Source organism: Lactuca saligna, chromosome 5 (assembly GCF_052625555.1).
Source record: "Lactuca saligna cultivar CGN05327 chromosome 5, ASM5262555v1, whole genome shotgun sequence".
In the NCBI taxonomy this organism is placed as follows: Eukaryota; Viridiplantae; Streptophyta; class Magnoliopsida; order Asterales; family Asteraceae; genus Lactuca; species Lactuca saligna.
In genome coordinates, this window is record NC_136421.1 from 123,802,449 (window position 1) to 123,820,226 (window position 17,778).

The 17,778-nt window shown below is 34.8% G+C and overlaps 1 protein-coding gene across 1 annotated transcript; it reads left to right on the forward strand.

The window, feature by feature from the left end:
* The first annotated feature begins 5,070 nt into the window (after positions 1-5,070).
* On the forward strand, positions 5,071-6,690 carry LOC145048850 (ubiquinol oxidase 2, mitochondrial-like). The gene is made up of 4 exons (XM_078997475.1): positions 5,071-5,611; positions 5,701-5,829; positions 5,903-6,391; positions 6,502-6,690. Exons 1-4 carry the CDS (start codon positions 5,246-5,248, stop codon positions 6,559-6,561), a joined length of 1,044 nt encoding a protein of 347 aa, XP_078853601.1. The 5' UTR covers positions 5,071-5,245; the 3' UTR covers positions 6,562-6,690.
* Positions 6,691-17,778: the final 11,088 nt, after the last annotated feature.

Sequence of the window (17,778 nt, forward strand, 5' to 3'; positions counted from 1 at the left end):
AAACCCTAGTGCATCCATTCTCCTCATATCTCCTTAAGTGTAAATCCTAAAAGAAACTGTCAAACTTATACCCAAAAGTCTGGAACTTAACTGTAACTGTTCTAAATTCTATTGACTTGATATGGTTTGTACATAATGGAAATTTCGGGTTGTCACATCCAATCCTTCGAGTAGCACTAAAATCGATCTCTTATACCAACTTGAAACATCCCAAAATTCATGACCAAAAATTTCATTTTTAATTATTAAATAAAACCATAGTTATCAAAACTAATAGTCAAAACATAAGTTATAATATCTCAAAACATCAGGATCAGAGTATCCATCTCAAAAACATATGTCAATATAGCATAGTAAACATCCTAGGCTAAAACATCGTGGTGTGTGCAATACAGTCATCCCGAGCTCTTCCCTTTGCTACCAGAAGTACCTGAAACCCAAATTGAAAACTGTAAGCACGAAGCGTAGTGAGTTTTCCTCCTGTATAAACGGGTCAAAGGCACCAATGTCGGCCTGTATATATATATATATATATATATATATATATATATATATATATATATATATATATATATATATATATATATGTTTGTATGTTCCGAACTAAGGTCCAATGCCGGGCTGTGCCCGATGTAGGTTTGTATGTTTTCCGGATTACGATCCGATGTCGGGTGTTACCCGAGGAATGTTTGTATTCTTGATGTCTTTGTGATTCTTGCATGTGTCTGTATTTATATGTTCCAGATTTCAGTCCGATTTCGGGTGGTGCCCGAGGAATGTTTATATGCTTTCCGAATTTCAGTCTGATGTTGGGCGGTACCTGATGAATGTTTATATGTTTATGCTATGTGATATGTTTATGTGTATTGTGATATGTTTATATGCATGTCGATCTCATCTTGATGCCAGGTAGGGCCCGATGTCAGACATCATCTGATGTCAGGCGTGGCCGGATGAAGGGGCAGGGCCCACGATACGTTTATATGTGATAATGTGTATGGTATGTGGTAGTTTGGGGAAACTCACTAAGCTTCGTGTATACAGTTTTCAATTTTGGTTTCAGGTACTTCTGGTAGCGAATGGAAGATCTCGGGATGACTGCATTACACACACCACGATGTTTTAGCTTAGGATGTTTACTCAGATATATTGGCATATGTTTTTGAGATGGATACTCTGATCATGATATTTTTTGATATTATAACTTATGCTTTGACTAGAGGTTTTGATAACTATGGTTTTATTTAATAATTAAAAATGAAATTTTTGATCATGAATTTTGAGATGTTTCAAAATCTATAATTACTTATGTAATTAAATTATACTTTTTTTTTTATAAAAAAAATTATATAATAAAATATTTATAATCAGATATATGAGGCAATTTGAAACAATGAAATTTAGTCATCTTATCATATTCTATATAATACTAATTAGAAATTTCCCCATCCCTGCTTTGCGGGACGCATGTGAGGTTTGGGGTAGGGAGAAGGGCACAATTTACGAAACTACAAAAGCCGAAAATGTAAGGAAAATCCTGCAAATATACAATACTCATGTGGCAAAAGTGTGAAACCAAAAAGTGTAGGATTGTTTTTGTAATCTGCAAAAGAAATAAATACACAAAACCTTTTTTGTAATTTTTTAAACATAGTTTCTATAAAAAAAAATACACAATGATGTTTTCTATAAATTATCGGGACAATTGTTGGAATTTATATTCTATATAGAGGCCAAATCTAACAACACACAAAAATATTTAACTTATGGATTGTTTTTGTAAAAATAGAAAAGAACTTTACAAGTTCGTTTTTTATATATTACAAAATTACATGGACTAAATATGCTAAAATCCAAAACCATTCGTGACAAAACTATAAAACTAAAAGCATCTATGACCTACAAAAGAAGTGAACGGGCCGCAAACAAAAGTGATTAAAATATGGTGCCAAAAATTTGAAATTCATAAATACTTGTTAAACGATTTTATTTTAATATCTTATATTATATTATAAAGCAGATTAGTTATATTTTAAATTTTAAGAGGTGTAAATTACAAAGTATTTTTTACCATTTAATTTTACATACCTAAATCATTAATATTTGTTAAAAGTTTTGAAAACTTAAATTAAGGAAGATTATTAATAAATTCAATTTAGAACCAATTGAAAATTTAATAAATACTAAATTCATGTATATAAATTAATTATATTTTCTTAACTAGACACTAATATTAACTAAGTATAAACAAACAATATAAATATAAGGTCTAAATATAAATATTTTATTTAAAAGCTATAATTTTTTATTACAAAATAAATAATAATAAAAACCATACGAAAATTGTATATTTAAAAAATATAAACCATAGGAAATTTTGGCATAAGAGGCAAGTTATAATAGTTCTCATGAGCCTTATGAACTTTTGGATTTGATTGTAATAATTTAAATATAATTGTATATTTAAAAAAGAACAGATTACACGAATGGTCCTGAAGGTTTTGCTTTTTTTCCCTAAAATAATTCTTACGAAACTTTTTTCTCTCAGATGGTATCGACGGAGCAAACATTGCACACAAAAGGCTCTTGTGACTAACTTTATTAACATATTCTGTTAAGTTTTGTTAAATGACAAAAATAACCTTTGTTTTATGCTCACATATGGTCCCCTCTCCTATCTCCTCTCTCTCTCTCTCTCTCTCTCTCTCTCTCTCTCTTGATGTGTTCATGCTTTGGTGAAGAAATCAATCCCACTACCATCATGAAACCCACAACCCCACTGTGTACTTCAGCAAAAAAAAAACATCCATCATACAAGCGAAAGCAAACTATGACAGGGCAGAATTACGAAGATGTTTTGAAAAAGATTCAGATTTGAATATATAATTCTTTAGATTTGAAGAATGAAACACAAATTTTATGCAAACTTACTGATAAGAGAAAAGAATGAAACACAATTTTCTGCAAACTTACACAAAATTTGTATAATAAACATACCAACGAAGGCTCCAATCTGTTGTAATTTAAGGAATTTAATAGTTAAAATCCATCATGGCTGCAATCACAGTTGCAAGTGACGTTTGGAAAAGAAATTTCAAGAAACAAGCGCATGCCCTCTGGATTGCCAACCAAGATACGAATTAGATCAACAAGCACATCGCCAGTTGAGAACCAAGGGAACAAGTCTCCGTCTTCATTTGATCGGGGAGCAAAATTGAGAAATGGGAAGGTTCGAGGCTGCTTAACCCCGTGGAAGGGAACAAGCAGTAACAATAGCGAAGGAAGAGATGTTTGTGGGTTTCTTTAACAATCAGATGAGAGATTAGAAGCGACGGTGGCAGCTCCTGGTTCATTGGCAGCTTCTTTGACAGAAGGAGCACTCGACGAGACTACTAAGTGACGGAAAGAACAAGAAATTCAATCTCATCATATCTGAACCCATTAGAGGAGGTGACACTTCGACTTCTTGCTTTGTTTTGGTCTAGCGTCTGGGAAAGGGATTAGTGGTGGTGGAAGGCAATGTCTCTATTGGCGATTTTTGTTATGGTTGGGGTTTAAGAGGGTTTAAAAGGATCCATCTACTCCAGATTTAAAACTTTTTTTTTTTTGTTGCAAATCGAAAACCCTAAACTTCTTTCTGAATCTAATGATCTTCCCCTTCATGAGATTTCAAGAGAGAGGAGAAGATGGAGGTGGCATGTCAGCAAGCGATGGTGTAAGGTGGGAGGAGACACATGCTAGAGAAGATGAATTGGGTGGTGCTTTAATGTGTGTGAGAGAGAGGGTCTCACTTTTTTTTTTTTTTTTTTTTAATTTCAAATTAGTAAAATATTAAAAATAAATAAATAAATAAAAGCAGACATTTTCATCTTTTTACACACACTAAGTACCATATGAACGCAAATTTTTTTCGACAAAACTACTTCAGAAAAAAAAAAAAAAAAAACATTAACGACCATTCATGTAATTTGTTTTTTAAAAAATAAAAACCATAGGAAAATGTGGCAGAATGGGCAAGTTAGTGTCTGGTTGGCACTTGGCAATTTTCTATTCACAAAATACGTTACCCGAAATGTAGGACCAACTAGATATGCTTGGAGCCCAAGAAAAGTTCCTTAAAGCATTTTTCCTCCTCTAATTTTCCATTTGTTTTCCCTTCTCTAATTTACTATTATACCCTCCAATTATTCCTTCTTTCAATTTATATTAGGTTAAAACCATATTTCTGCAATCAAGTTTCATTTTATTTTAATAATAAGATGATGGCTAATGTCTTATATGAGTTCTATAATCATATTTTTATATCAAAAGTTATAATATTTTAACCGGATGTTTTGATGATGACAAGCCACCCATTTTATAAAAAGAGGGTGACATGTTTTTGTTCTTCTATAAATTCATATGTCAATATAAACATTTAAATAACAACAAATACAACGATGACATGTTGTGAGAAATTTGATTTTGCTTTGCAGATTATTAATTAACTATTTTATCATTTGGAGGAAAAAAAAAATTAAATACGCCATTAGGATCTTTTAGATTTTGTATTGAAGAGTTATAATAAGAATTTAACACCAACTTGTATGGTTTGATTGTCTTTCATTAGGATGTTTGGCAAGTCATATCGGCTTATAAATTAACTTATTTTTTGGATTTTTTAAATCGTTATACTTGGCAATTAAAATGTAATTTATAAGTCGCTTAAAAAAACTATTTAGATTAGTTTATTCAACAGATACTTTCTAAATTCTTAAAATACTCAATCTTTTATATATTTTATTTGATATCATTTTACATATTTAATCTAATCTACCTAGCTACTTTACAAAATACTACCATTTTTTAATCTGTTAACTACTCCAAACACAGCGGGATCCCCAAAATTAATTTCATGTCGTATAAGTATTCAATATTGCAACACCAATAAAATTTAATCCAAGGGGTATAATAGTCATTTCACACTTTAGAGTCATCAGATAGCTTTACAAAACGAAAGGCTAGAATTGGAAAAACGTATGCCACAATTTGATTTGTTTTAATGCAGTTCATAATCGGACACGAAACGCCGCCGTATCCTTTCACCGCCATACCTTTTTGTATGGTATAAAATGAGCCAAAACCCATAAACCCTTCTCCAAGAAATATTACACACAAAAAGCAATTCACAACAACTTTCCAATTTTCTTTCAACTGCCATTAATTTTGGTGTTTCAAGTTCTGGTTTCAGTGATCGTCAAAGAAGATGATGAGTCGTGGAGCAACGACTGTTGTCCGATCGGTGATGGGTCAAATGGGTCCACGTTTGTTTTCAACCGCAGCCGGAAACGCTTCCATTACCGGTGTGATGAGAGCAAACGCCGGCCTCATCGGATCTGAAAAGGCGGTGGTGACATGGTGGATCACGTCGTCTCCGATTGGCGCTCGCCATGCGAGTACGATGACATTGGGGGAGAAAGTACAGCAGCCGGATCAGAAGGAAGAGGCAACTGGTAGCGGCGGCGCAGCCGCCGGTGGTCATAAAGGTAAAGAGGTTGTCAGTTACTGGGGTGTACAACCACCTAAAGTTACGAAAGAGGATGGTTCAGAATGGAAGTGGCATTGCTTCAGGGTATGCTTCAATTAATCAATTCTCTAAATCGTCATGTGGATTCTTCTGTTATCACTTTCAGTTTTTTCTGATCTTAATTTCTTCGTCAGCCATGGGAGACATACCAAGCAGATCTCTCGATCGATCTAAAGAAGCACCATACTCCGACGACGTTCTTGGATAAACTAGCTTACTGGACTGTCAAATCTCTCCGATTCCCTACCGATGTTTTCTTTCAGGTAAACTCATTTTAACCAAATCGATTCGTAATCAAAACTATAACATGTATTGAAATCGATTGAATCATTATAGAAACGATATGGATGTCGAGCGATGATGCTTGAAACCGTCGCCGCCGTTCCCGGAATGGTCGGAGGAATGCTCCTTCACTGTAAATCCCTCCGACGTTTCGAGCCCAGTGGTGGCTGGATCAAAGCTCTATTAGAAGAAGCAGAAAACGAAAGAATGCATCTAATGACTTTCATGGAGGTTTCCAAACCAAGGTGGTACGAACGTGCCCTGGTTTTCACTGTTCAAGGCGTCTTCTTCAACGCCTACTTTCTCGCATATCTTGCTTCTCCTAAACTAGCGCACAGAATCGTGGGATACCTTGAGGAAGAAGCAATTCATTCATACACTGAGTTCTTGAAGGAGCTTGACAAAGGAACCATTGAAAACGTCAAAGCTCCAGCAATTGCTATCGATTATTGGCGTCTTCCTGCTGATTCAACTCTTCGTGATGTTGTCATGGTTGTGAGAGCAGATGAAGCTCATCATCGTGATGTTAATCACTTTGCTTCGGTAATTAATTAACATCTATAATCCCGTTTTTAATCCGGTTTAATTTTCTTGTGTATTCTTGTTGTTTCATTACGTTTTTTTTGACAATGGGGAATGATTATTTTTTTCAGGACATTCATTATCAAGGACTTGAGCTTAAAGATTCTCCAGCTCCTATAGGATACCATTGAATAAGATCCAAAATCTGATCTAATAATTTTCCTTTTGGTTTTATAACATAAACGTGATTGTTCTATAATCTTGTACATACTTTATGGTGGTTTATTGTTGGTTTAATATGAAAATCTTGATGTTATAAATGTTGGGGAATCTGTTTTTAATGGTATTGATGTGATTTTGATTGACAACTAATCTTGTGTAAGAAATGGAATTGGTCGATCATAACGTTTGTAACATATGAAGTCGGGTGACACAAGGTCTTGAAAACAAAATTTGGATTTTGGCTTAAATGATTGGTTTTGAAACAGGGTTGAAGGGTATTTGAGTATTTTTAACAAGGAGGTGATAATAGGAGTTTTGAAATTTGTGGATTTTAGAATGGAATTTAGGAGTGTTCAAAACGCAAAAGAATACATCAATGGTGCACCTACTAAAGAAGTCGTCAAATACCAACGACATGACCATAGTGAGATAATGCAACTACTTACTATTCACTTTAGATTTGAGAAAACAAAGCTAATTACCAAGGGGACATTATCATAACATTGCATTGGTGGAAGTAATTCATGAGATAATTAGACTTTATAATTGATTTAAGAGGATGTTTGCTTGGGAGAATATTTTGAAAGAACCTAAAATATGTAAATAATTGGGATTTGAACGAATTGGAGTTTGAATTGAATTATGTTGTGTTTGGTTGAAGTGGAATGAAATGGGATTCTTAGCATAGTTGGGAGGACGCCGAAGAAAAGGAGAATTTTGAAATGGTGGAGTATTATGTTTTTTTTTCTTCCTAATGGTCAGGTTTGTTTGTTTTTTTTTTTTTTTTTTTTTTTTTTTTTTTTTTTTTTTTTTTGAACTGGCAAATACAAATATTATAATCTATTCCTAAACTAACACCTAATTCCACATATGTTCACAACGGGACTTGAACCTTCAACCTTAAAAAGGGAGGGCATTACCTAATATGGGCTAGAAGCCCTTTGGTTCCTAATGGCCAGGTGATGACACAATATGTGAAGGCATGTTCTTCGGATGAATAGATTGGAGACAAAACACGTTCAATAAATGAACATGGACATGGTCATCATCGGTCTTTTATATGTACCATTGTGATATTCAATAAAGTCATTCAAGTTTCTACTAACAACACTATTGCACCTTCGGATACTGGTGCTCTACATAAACTTATTGTCGAGTTTCCTTAGATCATTTGAGACTATACAACAGAAGAAAGAGTTCAAAGAACGTATCATATGATTTTTGCCAGAGAGTGGTCCCTCTAGCCAACAAGGAGAAGACGTATCATATGGTTTTTGCCAGAGAGTCGTCCCTCTAGCCAACAAGGAGAAGACGTATCATATGGTTTTTGCCAGAGAGTCGTCCCTCTAGCCAACAAGGAGAAGACAGTATTGTAAACATTGATGAGCCATTTGACAAAATTAACTCACCCTCTCCCAATAAACCAAAAGATGATTCTCTACTTCCTCTTCCACCAAAGTTTCCTTTTAATACCAATGATTCCCTCTACCAAAGAAGAACATATTTCATTATGTAGTATCTACCTTTGTAGTATGAGCTCTACTAATTGACTTTTGTGTATTAGGCTGGAGAGAGCGGTGTCATACTCCCTCATGAAACCACAGTGTCACGTAGGCGTCACCTCACCATTTACCACAAAAATATGGTTACATATCACACCAACGGAGTGGTATCACACTCAATATATATATATATTTTTAAAATAATTAAAATTTGTAGTTTTAATCAAAAACAAAATATTTCATTAATAAAAAAAACCTATTACATTGCATCACTTAAAAAAATAACATAACATTTAAAAAAAAACCTACAAACTACAGAAAAACATAGGAAATTAAAATAATATATAAACGAACTACATGAAATCGTCCTTCGAGAACTCGTCTTTCGGGTCATCCGGGGGATCCAAATTGAGGTGAATGTGTTGAATCACGTAAATGTGTTCCACAAAAATACAATGAATGTGAAATGTTTCAATGAAAACAAACCTCTGCTCTTTTTTCAATGTACTCGTCGTCACCATTTTTTATTGTTTGTGTCTCAGGAATCGTTTCCTGCTCATCATAATCACATATCGCTCGTACTTTTTCATCGATAATCATGTTATGTAGTATTATACATGCATACATGACTTCATATATTTTTTCCTCGTTGAAAAATTTGTTGCTTTTTTCAATATGAACCAACGTTTCTTGAGAGCTCTAAAAGCCCGCTCGACATCCTTCCTAGCTCTTTATTCTACTTTCTTGAATTCTTTCTAACAAGTATCATGCAGACATATAAACGATTTAACAGAAACTGCATACTCATGATAGATCGCATGAACTAGATAATAACCATATTTATATGGTTTTCCACACAATTGGAAAGAACCTGGTGTAGATTTGTCATGTATGTTGTTAAATATAGGTGAATGATTAAGAATGTTAATGTCGTTAAGGTAACCTGGTGAACCAAAAAAACATGCCAAATTCACAGATCCGTGATGCCACCACTTTAAGTATAATTGTTGGATGTCCATGATCACCTTGAGTAAATTGACCATGGTGTGAGCTAGAGATGCACAAAACCCGAATCCGATCCGATCCGATCCGGATCCGAATCCGATCCGGTTTCGCTTACGTCATCAAAAATCCGATCCAGTCAAAATCCGATCCGAATCCGGTCAAAATCCGATCCGGTTCTAACCAAAATCCGAATCCGATTTGAAACCGGTTTAAACCGATTTTAGTGGGTTTTAATCGGATTTTGGGGCGGATTTGGATCCGGTTTTTAGCGAATCCGGTTTACGATCCGGTATCAAATCCGATTTGGAATATAGGATTAGGATCCGATTGAAAATCCGGTTTTAAATCCGATCCGATCCGGTTTGGTCAAAACCGGTTTTGACCTAATCCGGTTTTGAATAGTGAAACCGGTTTTTGTGTGCATCTCTAGTGTGAGCTAGGGCAATTTTTCCATGCCAAATGTAGACGATCTAAACTTCCTAACATTCCAGGAAACCCATGTATACTAGCATGATGAGATTGCAATTTTATGATGTCATTGCGTGTAGGTTAAGGTAAATATTTTGGCCCATAAAACTGAAGAACAGTTTTGCAAAAATAATGGAGAATATCTCGTGCAGTCCTAGCGGACTTCCTAAAATTCTCATCCAACACATCAGGAGAGGTGTTATATGCTAATTTACTAAGTGCGACTGTGCATTTTTATAAAGGGGTGAAACCGAGTGTACCTCAAGCATCGGACCATTGTTGGAAAAAATACACTCCCTCATTAGATCTTCGACTCTACGTTCGTACAAATGTTTGAAAATTTTGAAACGCCTTCGAAAATAGTACCCTTGAAAAGTGATATTTTCTTAGTCTTGTATCGACCATTGATTTGCTTCTTCACGATTTTTATAAACATAACTTCGGGTTCTCCGTTCTACACTTCCGGTTGCGCTACTACCTGTCGCTTCATACATTTGTTCCGCCAAATTAGCAGCAATGACAAAAACAAACATAATATCAAAGTCTTCAGAAGAATCGGATGACGATGATTTTTAAATTTTTATGAGGAATTGTAGTAGAACGATAAAAAAATTATTAAGGTTTGAGAGGTTTAAATAGGAAAGTTTAAAGGTTAAAAAAGAAAAAAAAAAACATTTTTTTTAAAAAAAATCCGACCATTCAACGGTTACTTTGAATGAAAATAAAAGAGAGGAGTGCTCTCGTGGGAAGCCGTAGTGCGGCCTCCACCGCTCCCAACTGCGGTGGAGGGGCGGTGTTCCAGCCTATGTAGCACCGGTGGTGCGGTCTCTACTGCAGCCACTCCCACCGGTCTTAGTAGTACCCTAGCCTATGTTAGTTGTATACTATGTCGATTAGCAGTCCTTCACACTACTTATATTGTTTGTTTATTTAGTTATCAAACAATCCTTTTCCCTAATTTCTTTATACAATTTTAAAACTTCCACTAGTAGTCATGTTTATCCTCAGATCTAATGGTCCATGATCGCAATATCTTCATTGAATCTACTACTTTCTTAACCTAATTGGGGATAAACTGAGTGTTTACGATGGGAACTAAATTTGATATACCTCCAATCAACTCTACTACTTTTATTTAACATGGTGAAGTTAATTATAATAATTTTGTTTCAGAAATTAAACCATTGCATTTTTTGCTACCTTTATAAAAAATGGTTGATGTAACATTTATCCGGTAGATAAAGTGTCTATTGACATATTAGAAAAAGAGTAATAAAGACACCTTGAACTTATTCTTTCTTTCTCTCATAAATGAAAATAGTGAAATCCTCAAAACTGAAAAGCTAAATCGTAAGAACCCACATTTTCGGTTTAATGTTCAATTCTTTAAAAAACATTTTTCACTCATTTTAAAATCATTAGTTGCGGAATTAGATCCCATAGTCATTTTTTCACAAAACAAATTCCAAATTAAAGTACTTAGAGCAGGTTAAACAATCATAATATCAAAATAATAATTTAAGTAACCACACAATACCGTGCCCTTTTAAAATTTCAAATCATCCTCTAAGTCTTCATTTTCTACTACCGCTTGAATGCATGTTAGTATACATGTTAGACATTGGGAATGCCTAGCGAGTAATACTATAATTCACACCTTTAGAGTTAAAGAAATTGGATTAATACCTTTGACTAATGAGAACTCCTTAAAAAATTATTGAACTCGTTATGAAAATTCAAGTCTTAAATCTTAGGAAAACCTTAAACATACTGAAAACTCTTGAATTCATGGTCAAATAACCGTAAGTCATTTTAAATAAAAAGTATTATTATTCATTATATATTATTATAAAAAAATCATCATTAGAGTCCTAATCAAAATATCCTTATTAGTTATAATGAAACATTATCTTTAGAGTCATAATCAAAATATCATCACTTGATTCATCATTAGAGTCATGATCAAAATATCATCATTAAAATCATATTCAAACTATTATCATTGAAGTTATAATCAAAATATCATCACTAAAATACTAAGTACCATAGTTAAAGTCACATTTAAAATATTATCATTAAAGTCATAATAAGAATAGATGCAATGCATTATGCGTCTAACTCTTTTCCTATGGTAAACATTATATGCAACCCTAAACTCGTAGCTAGGACTTTTTCCGAGACCATGTATTCAAGTGAGGCAGTGTATAGAGTACCATCACCAGTCATAAGTCATTAAACATCATCAAAGTCATTTACCACGGATTTTAGGTTGGATAAACGTGAGTCATTCCAATCCCATCGTGAACTCATATGGATTCACATATTCTTGAGAAAAGTCATTTGCAATTCATAATAGTCATTAAGTCTTCAAAACATATGTTAAAAAACATAATTTCATATATGTACAACTGCACATAGATACATATTAATATTTCACATAGCAAATCAAATTTACAAAGAACCTAATCGTTTTTCTTTTCTTAAAAACATAATTTCTTATTTACATAGGGACATGTATTTGGTAATTACCCATTTTACTTTAAAGCTATCGTACTTCACCTTTAAGGTATGTAAAATCTTCTAACCCATCCTCTTTCCCCAAGAATGATGTAGTAACTCAAGTGTCACCTAATAACATTAAAAGGTGTATCAAACTCTAACTAGTGGTCTATTAAGTCACTTTTGAAGATCTTAATCATGTATCTTAAATTTAGTTAATTCAAACTATTCTCCATGTTAAAACATAACCATAGGTGAAAACGGTGACTAATTTGGAGGTTAGATGAAAAAGTCAAGGTCGTTACAAGTCTTGGTCATGACACACTATGTAACATCCATGAATTTTGGCTAGATATTTAAGAGGTGATAGATATAAATATTCATTCTATAATTAATATTCTCCAATATGATAATTGAAAATAAATTAATAAGAATTTTCAAACATAATGTGTGTTTATATAAAGGTGATATATATATATATATATATATATATATATATATATATATATATATATATATATATATATATATATAGATCCGGTAAGAAATTTTTTTTGGTAGAAAGGTAAGAAGTTTTTTTTCTACATATTTTTTTGACGAACAAAATAAATGAATCACTAGATGATTCATAAGAAAAAATTCCCAAAAAAACATCTTTATGATTCATTTTTAAGTAAATTAAGAAAAAATTTATTTTTATGATAATTTTAGTGAATAACAACAAAATCATTGTATAAATGAATCATCGAGATGTTTTTTTGAGATTTTTTTTTCTTGTGGATTATCTTACAAATGAATCATCTAATAATTCATTTTGTTTGTTCGCGAAAAAAATATGTAGAAAAAAAACTTCTTACCTTCCTACCAAAAATTTCCTTCTTATTTGATCTTGATTCTATATATATATATATATATATATATATATATATATATATATATATATATATATATATATATATATATATATATATATATATATATACACACTATTATATAAAGTATACCGTATATTTCTTGAAATTTAAGAAGTATACCCATTACAATATAATGTACAATCTTATTAAGCTTACAATCAAACCATATACCTCATCGTACCTTTACACTTTCTCTAGATGTTGAAACATCAAAACCCTAACCTCCTCTACACACAATGAGCAGTCGTCAAATGCATATCTCTTTTGTCTTTCTCCTCACTTTCCCCAATTTCAGGCAGACCTCCGATATCACCACCCTCATAATGTTGCCACTACAAGCTAGAATAGGTCACCGGCCATCCCTCTCTACCAATGTTTTAAAACCCGGATTTTTGGTTGACCCGGTATGATGACCGGTTCACGGGTCAACCGGTTGAACCGCCGGGTCAACCCGGTTTATGGTCTTTTTCTATTTTTATATATTTTTTACTTTCATGCATAATACATAACCATATAAAACCAACAATTTAATGTCCACAAAGTTTAAATATTTAAAAACATTGAAGAAACCGCAAACGGCTCGTTGCTTTGGCATTCGTTACTTGTTTCCAACTATCCAAACCCTATTAAAACGGGTCAATCCTGTTTTAACCGGTTCGAAATAAGCGGTTGAACCGCGGTTTAGAGGAAACCCGGCCGGTTCGATCCGGTTCGTATTTTTACAAAAAACCGGTCTCAATTGACCTGTCTTCTACCCCGGGTCACGGTCCAACCAGTTGAACCGGCCGGGTCAACCCGGGTTTTAAAACATTGCTCCCTATCACTTTTTCTCTTTTCAAAACCACAACCGCACATGTGTGTATTCTCAAGAAAACGGTAATGAAGATCCATATTTTGAAACCCTAATCTAGACATCGACATCGCACCACTTATTGGTCATCGATTTTTTCTTCTTCCTCTCTCTCTCTCTCTCTCTCTCCCGTTGTTTCTCTGGTCTAAACCACCATCACCACCTGATCAATGAGTAAAACAATGTGCATATTGTGTTTTCAGAGAAAGACGACTTCAAATTTTGCTTCAGCTTCACCCCTTCATCAAATATTATCTTATTTTTATGATTGTAAGTTTTCTATTTCATTTTTCTCAAGATAAGTTTACTTTGTTCATTTATATATCTGTTTTCTATTTTAATACTTTCTTGTTTCTTATTCTCGAATATTGTGACAACCCGAATTTTTTATCTTGTACAAACCATTCATTTCAATCAGAGTCAGACTTGTTTCTGCTAACTTTTAGCGTTGTTTAGAGTCTGTTTGAGTGCTTCGAGCTCAATACATTCACGAAATGAGTGTTAGGAAGTACTTGCTAGAACCGTTGAACAACATTCAAGCCTCAACCACCACCAACATGAGTTCATGGCCACAACACTTGGAGTTTACGGCTGTAAACTCCAAGTAGGCCGTAAACTCACCTCTCTCTCTCTATATATAAGTCTTAGCCATTTCTTTCATTCTTTCTTTCCTTGGCCAATTTTCTCCCATTCTCTCCCAAGGATCATAAGACTTTTGCTTCCAATCTTCAAAAGTGTAAGTAATCTTTCCATTTCAACTTGATATCCTTCCATATCTAGTGAATATACATGATTTCATCCATGGAATCTCTTCTTTTGATTAGATCTTCAAGTGTTCTTCATTTCACCAAGAACACACACTAGTGTTCTTGGACCTTAAACACCCTTACAAGCTTCTATATTGTAAGTACTCTTACCCTAGCTTGTTATATGAGTGAATCACTTAGTTTACCACTTGAAAACAACACAAAAATCATTAAAAAACAGACTTTACGGCCTAGGCAATATCCTTTGGCCGTAAAATCTAATGTTGGGTGCAAAGTTGTCCTAATTTCCTTCCTTAGCCTTATAACTACATATAGAACACCTCCAAAGTGAGTTAAGGACCTTAAACATCAACATGGTACAACTTACCATGAGTTAACGACTGTAAACTCATTAGGGCCACAAACCATAGGCCGTAAACTCATGGGGAGTTTGCTCTTAGGCCGTAAACTCCAAGGTACACCCATACAACACTAAGATGCAACCCTTTATGCTTATAACACTTGAATCAAAGTGTGTTCCATGTTCTAGGGTGCCCATACTTTCTAAATTAGTTGTTTAATCACTAAATAGATGTATATATGTGTCATTATGTGCTAACTAGGATCCGTGTGTGTGATCAAGTCTTCACTTGACACCCAACATCTTATACCACTTGTTCATCCAAGCCACTCACTACAGGTGAGTTCATACCCCTTAATCTATCTTTTAAATGATTTTAAATGATTTTATTGGGGGGGGGGGGTACAAGTAGAAAACATTTAGTTATATAATCAATCACATGTGATTTATAACCGTGTTTCAATCAACAGATTTCATATACTTCAAACTGTGTTTCAAACAATAGATTTCATATACTTCAAACTGTGTTTCAAACAATAGATTTCATATACTTCAAACTATGTTTCAAATAATAGATTTCATATACTTTATATAACGACCATAAATTTTTCAACAAATTTTAACTTTTCAAAACATTCCAATTACTTTAAGTTTTTACAAAAAGGTTTTCAATACATTTATTATCAGAGTATTCCCAGAAACATAACATAAAACATAAACAAGAGGAGCGGTACGATCACGCCTTTGCCTTGCCACGGTCTCCTGAAGAACCTGAAAAACATTTAAACCACAACTGTAAGCCCGAAAGCTTAGTGAGATACTCCCAAAATACCAACCACATATACCATACACATAACATGCTATATCATATCGAATCACAGAACAACCATGCATATCGGGTCTACTGTGTGACTGGTCCGCCGTATCGGGCCTTCAGTCCACCTGGTCCACCCTCTAAGCCTAGTCATGTCCCTAGAGTCTGCAGTGCGGTTGGTCCACCCGCACCAAGCCTTCAACCCACGTGGTTCACTCTATGAGTCTACAATATGACTGGTCCGCCCGCATCAGGCCTTCAGTCGGCCTGGTCCACTCTCCAAGCCTCGGCACGTCTGGACCGCCCTCGTGGGGCCTACAGCCTATCTAAACCGCTCGCTGGGCCTTCAGAATAACCGGTCCGCCCTGGGTATGTTGGCCTACAGCACAAAGCAGGTCCCGCCTCAACCCAACCCCAGTCAAACAACCATGTGCACATAAACATACAATCATATAACAATTCACATTCAATCAAAGCGATCTAGCAGATCACGTAACACAACATACTCTAAGCAGGATACCGACCTAACCGGTCACTATCATAACATCACCCTATATACCAGGATATCGACCTTAACCAGGTCTCTAACGAATACCATCCTAACTACCAGGATGCAAACATAGTAAAACAGCAACATAACAACAATACCCGGATTACAATCCGATAAAGGGCCGACCTTGGTGCCTTAGACCCTGTTGATATAGTGAGGATAACTCACCTCGCAACTGCTGACTAAAAAGATAGATCACGCTGCTCCAACCTCCGACATGAACTTCACCACTGATAATACCAAAAGACTGAACCCAATAAATACCAATAATTACCAAAATACCCCTAGAAGTCAACTGGTCAACCCTTGGTCAAAGTCAAAGTCAAAGTCAACCTTCTGGCGGACTCTACTCGCCGAGTCAGCCCGCTGACTCGCCGAGTCCCCCATACTGAAAAGGACCGCCTTCCAACTCAATGAGTCATCCCTTGACTCACCGATTCTTAGCTTAACCAGGAAAGGCTAAGATCTCAAGAACAGACTCACCGAGTCCAAGAACAGACTGGCCGAGTCCAAGGCTATCTTCAACCAACTCGCCGAGTTGTTCTTCAAACTCGTCGAGTTCCTGTCCGCCTTCAAGCAACTCGCCGAGTACACCCTTGTGACTCGCCGAGTACCACTTGTTCTTAACCCATACAGAATCTTTTCAGGCCATGCAATCGATCCAAAACGTAGATCTACCCTTCTACACCCCTTCTATCACGTAAAGTGGAAAACTTTACGTGAATCCAAAGATATCTAGTCATTTTACACACTAAGTCTAGGGTTTGGGACAAGATGGCTTCACCAATCACTCAATAACAGGGACTTTAGTGTAGTCTAGACCTTCTCCATTCCAGATCTGAGGTAGCAACCTCAGATCTAACCTTCAAACTCCATATACCACAAGCCAAACTTTCCATAAAACCCAAAAATGATAAATCTAGAAGAATACAGCCCAAGAACGAGATATTACCTCAAAATGAAGCCCCCAACAGCAAGGAATCCGAATCTAAGCAAAGCCCTTTGCTCCAAGCCTCCTAACTCTCCAAGATCTTCCTCCAACTTTCTTTCAAATGATCAAATGCTCTCAAAACCTTCAAAAACATGTATCTAGGGTTTCTGGACTTCAAGGGAGAGCAGAGAGGCCGGGGAGAGGGTATAATGTTCTTTATATAGGGCTCATCCCCCGAATTTAGGGTTTTCTTCACTCAGCGCCTACTCGCCGAGTCCACCCATGGACTCGCCGAGTTGCCGCTTCAAATTTACACTTTGAACCCCCGAACTGGCACTTCTGGACTCGAGATGTTACACTTTAAACTGTATTATCAAACAAACTACTCTTAGTTAGTTTTATAAATTGACATCAAGTCATCAATGTTTATTATTTTACTCTTCAAATGTCTTACAAAACCTCTTTTAAACTTATATATTGTCAAATGCATGAATATATATATATATATATATATATATATATATATATATATATATATATATATAT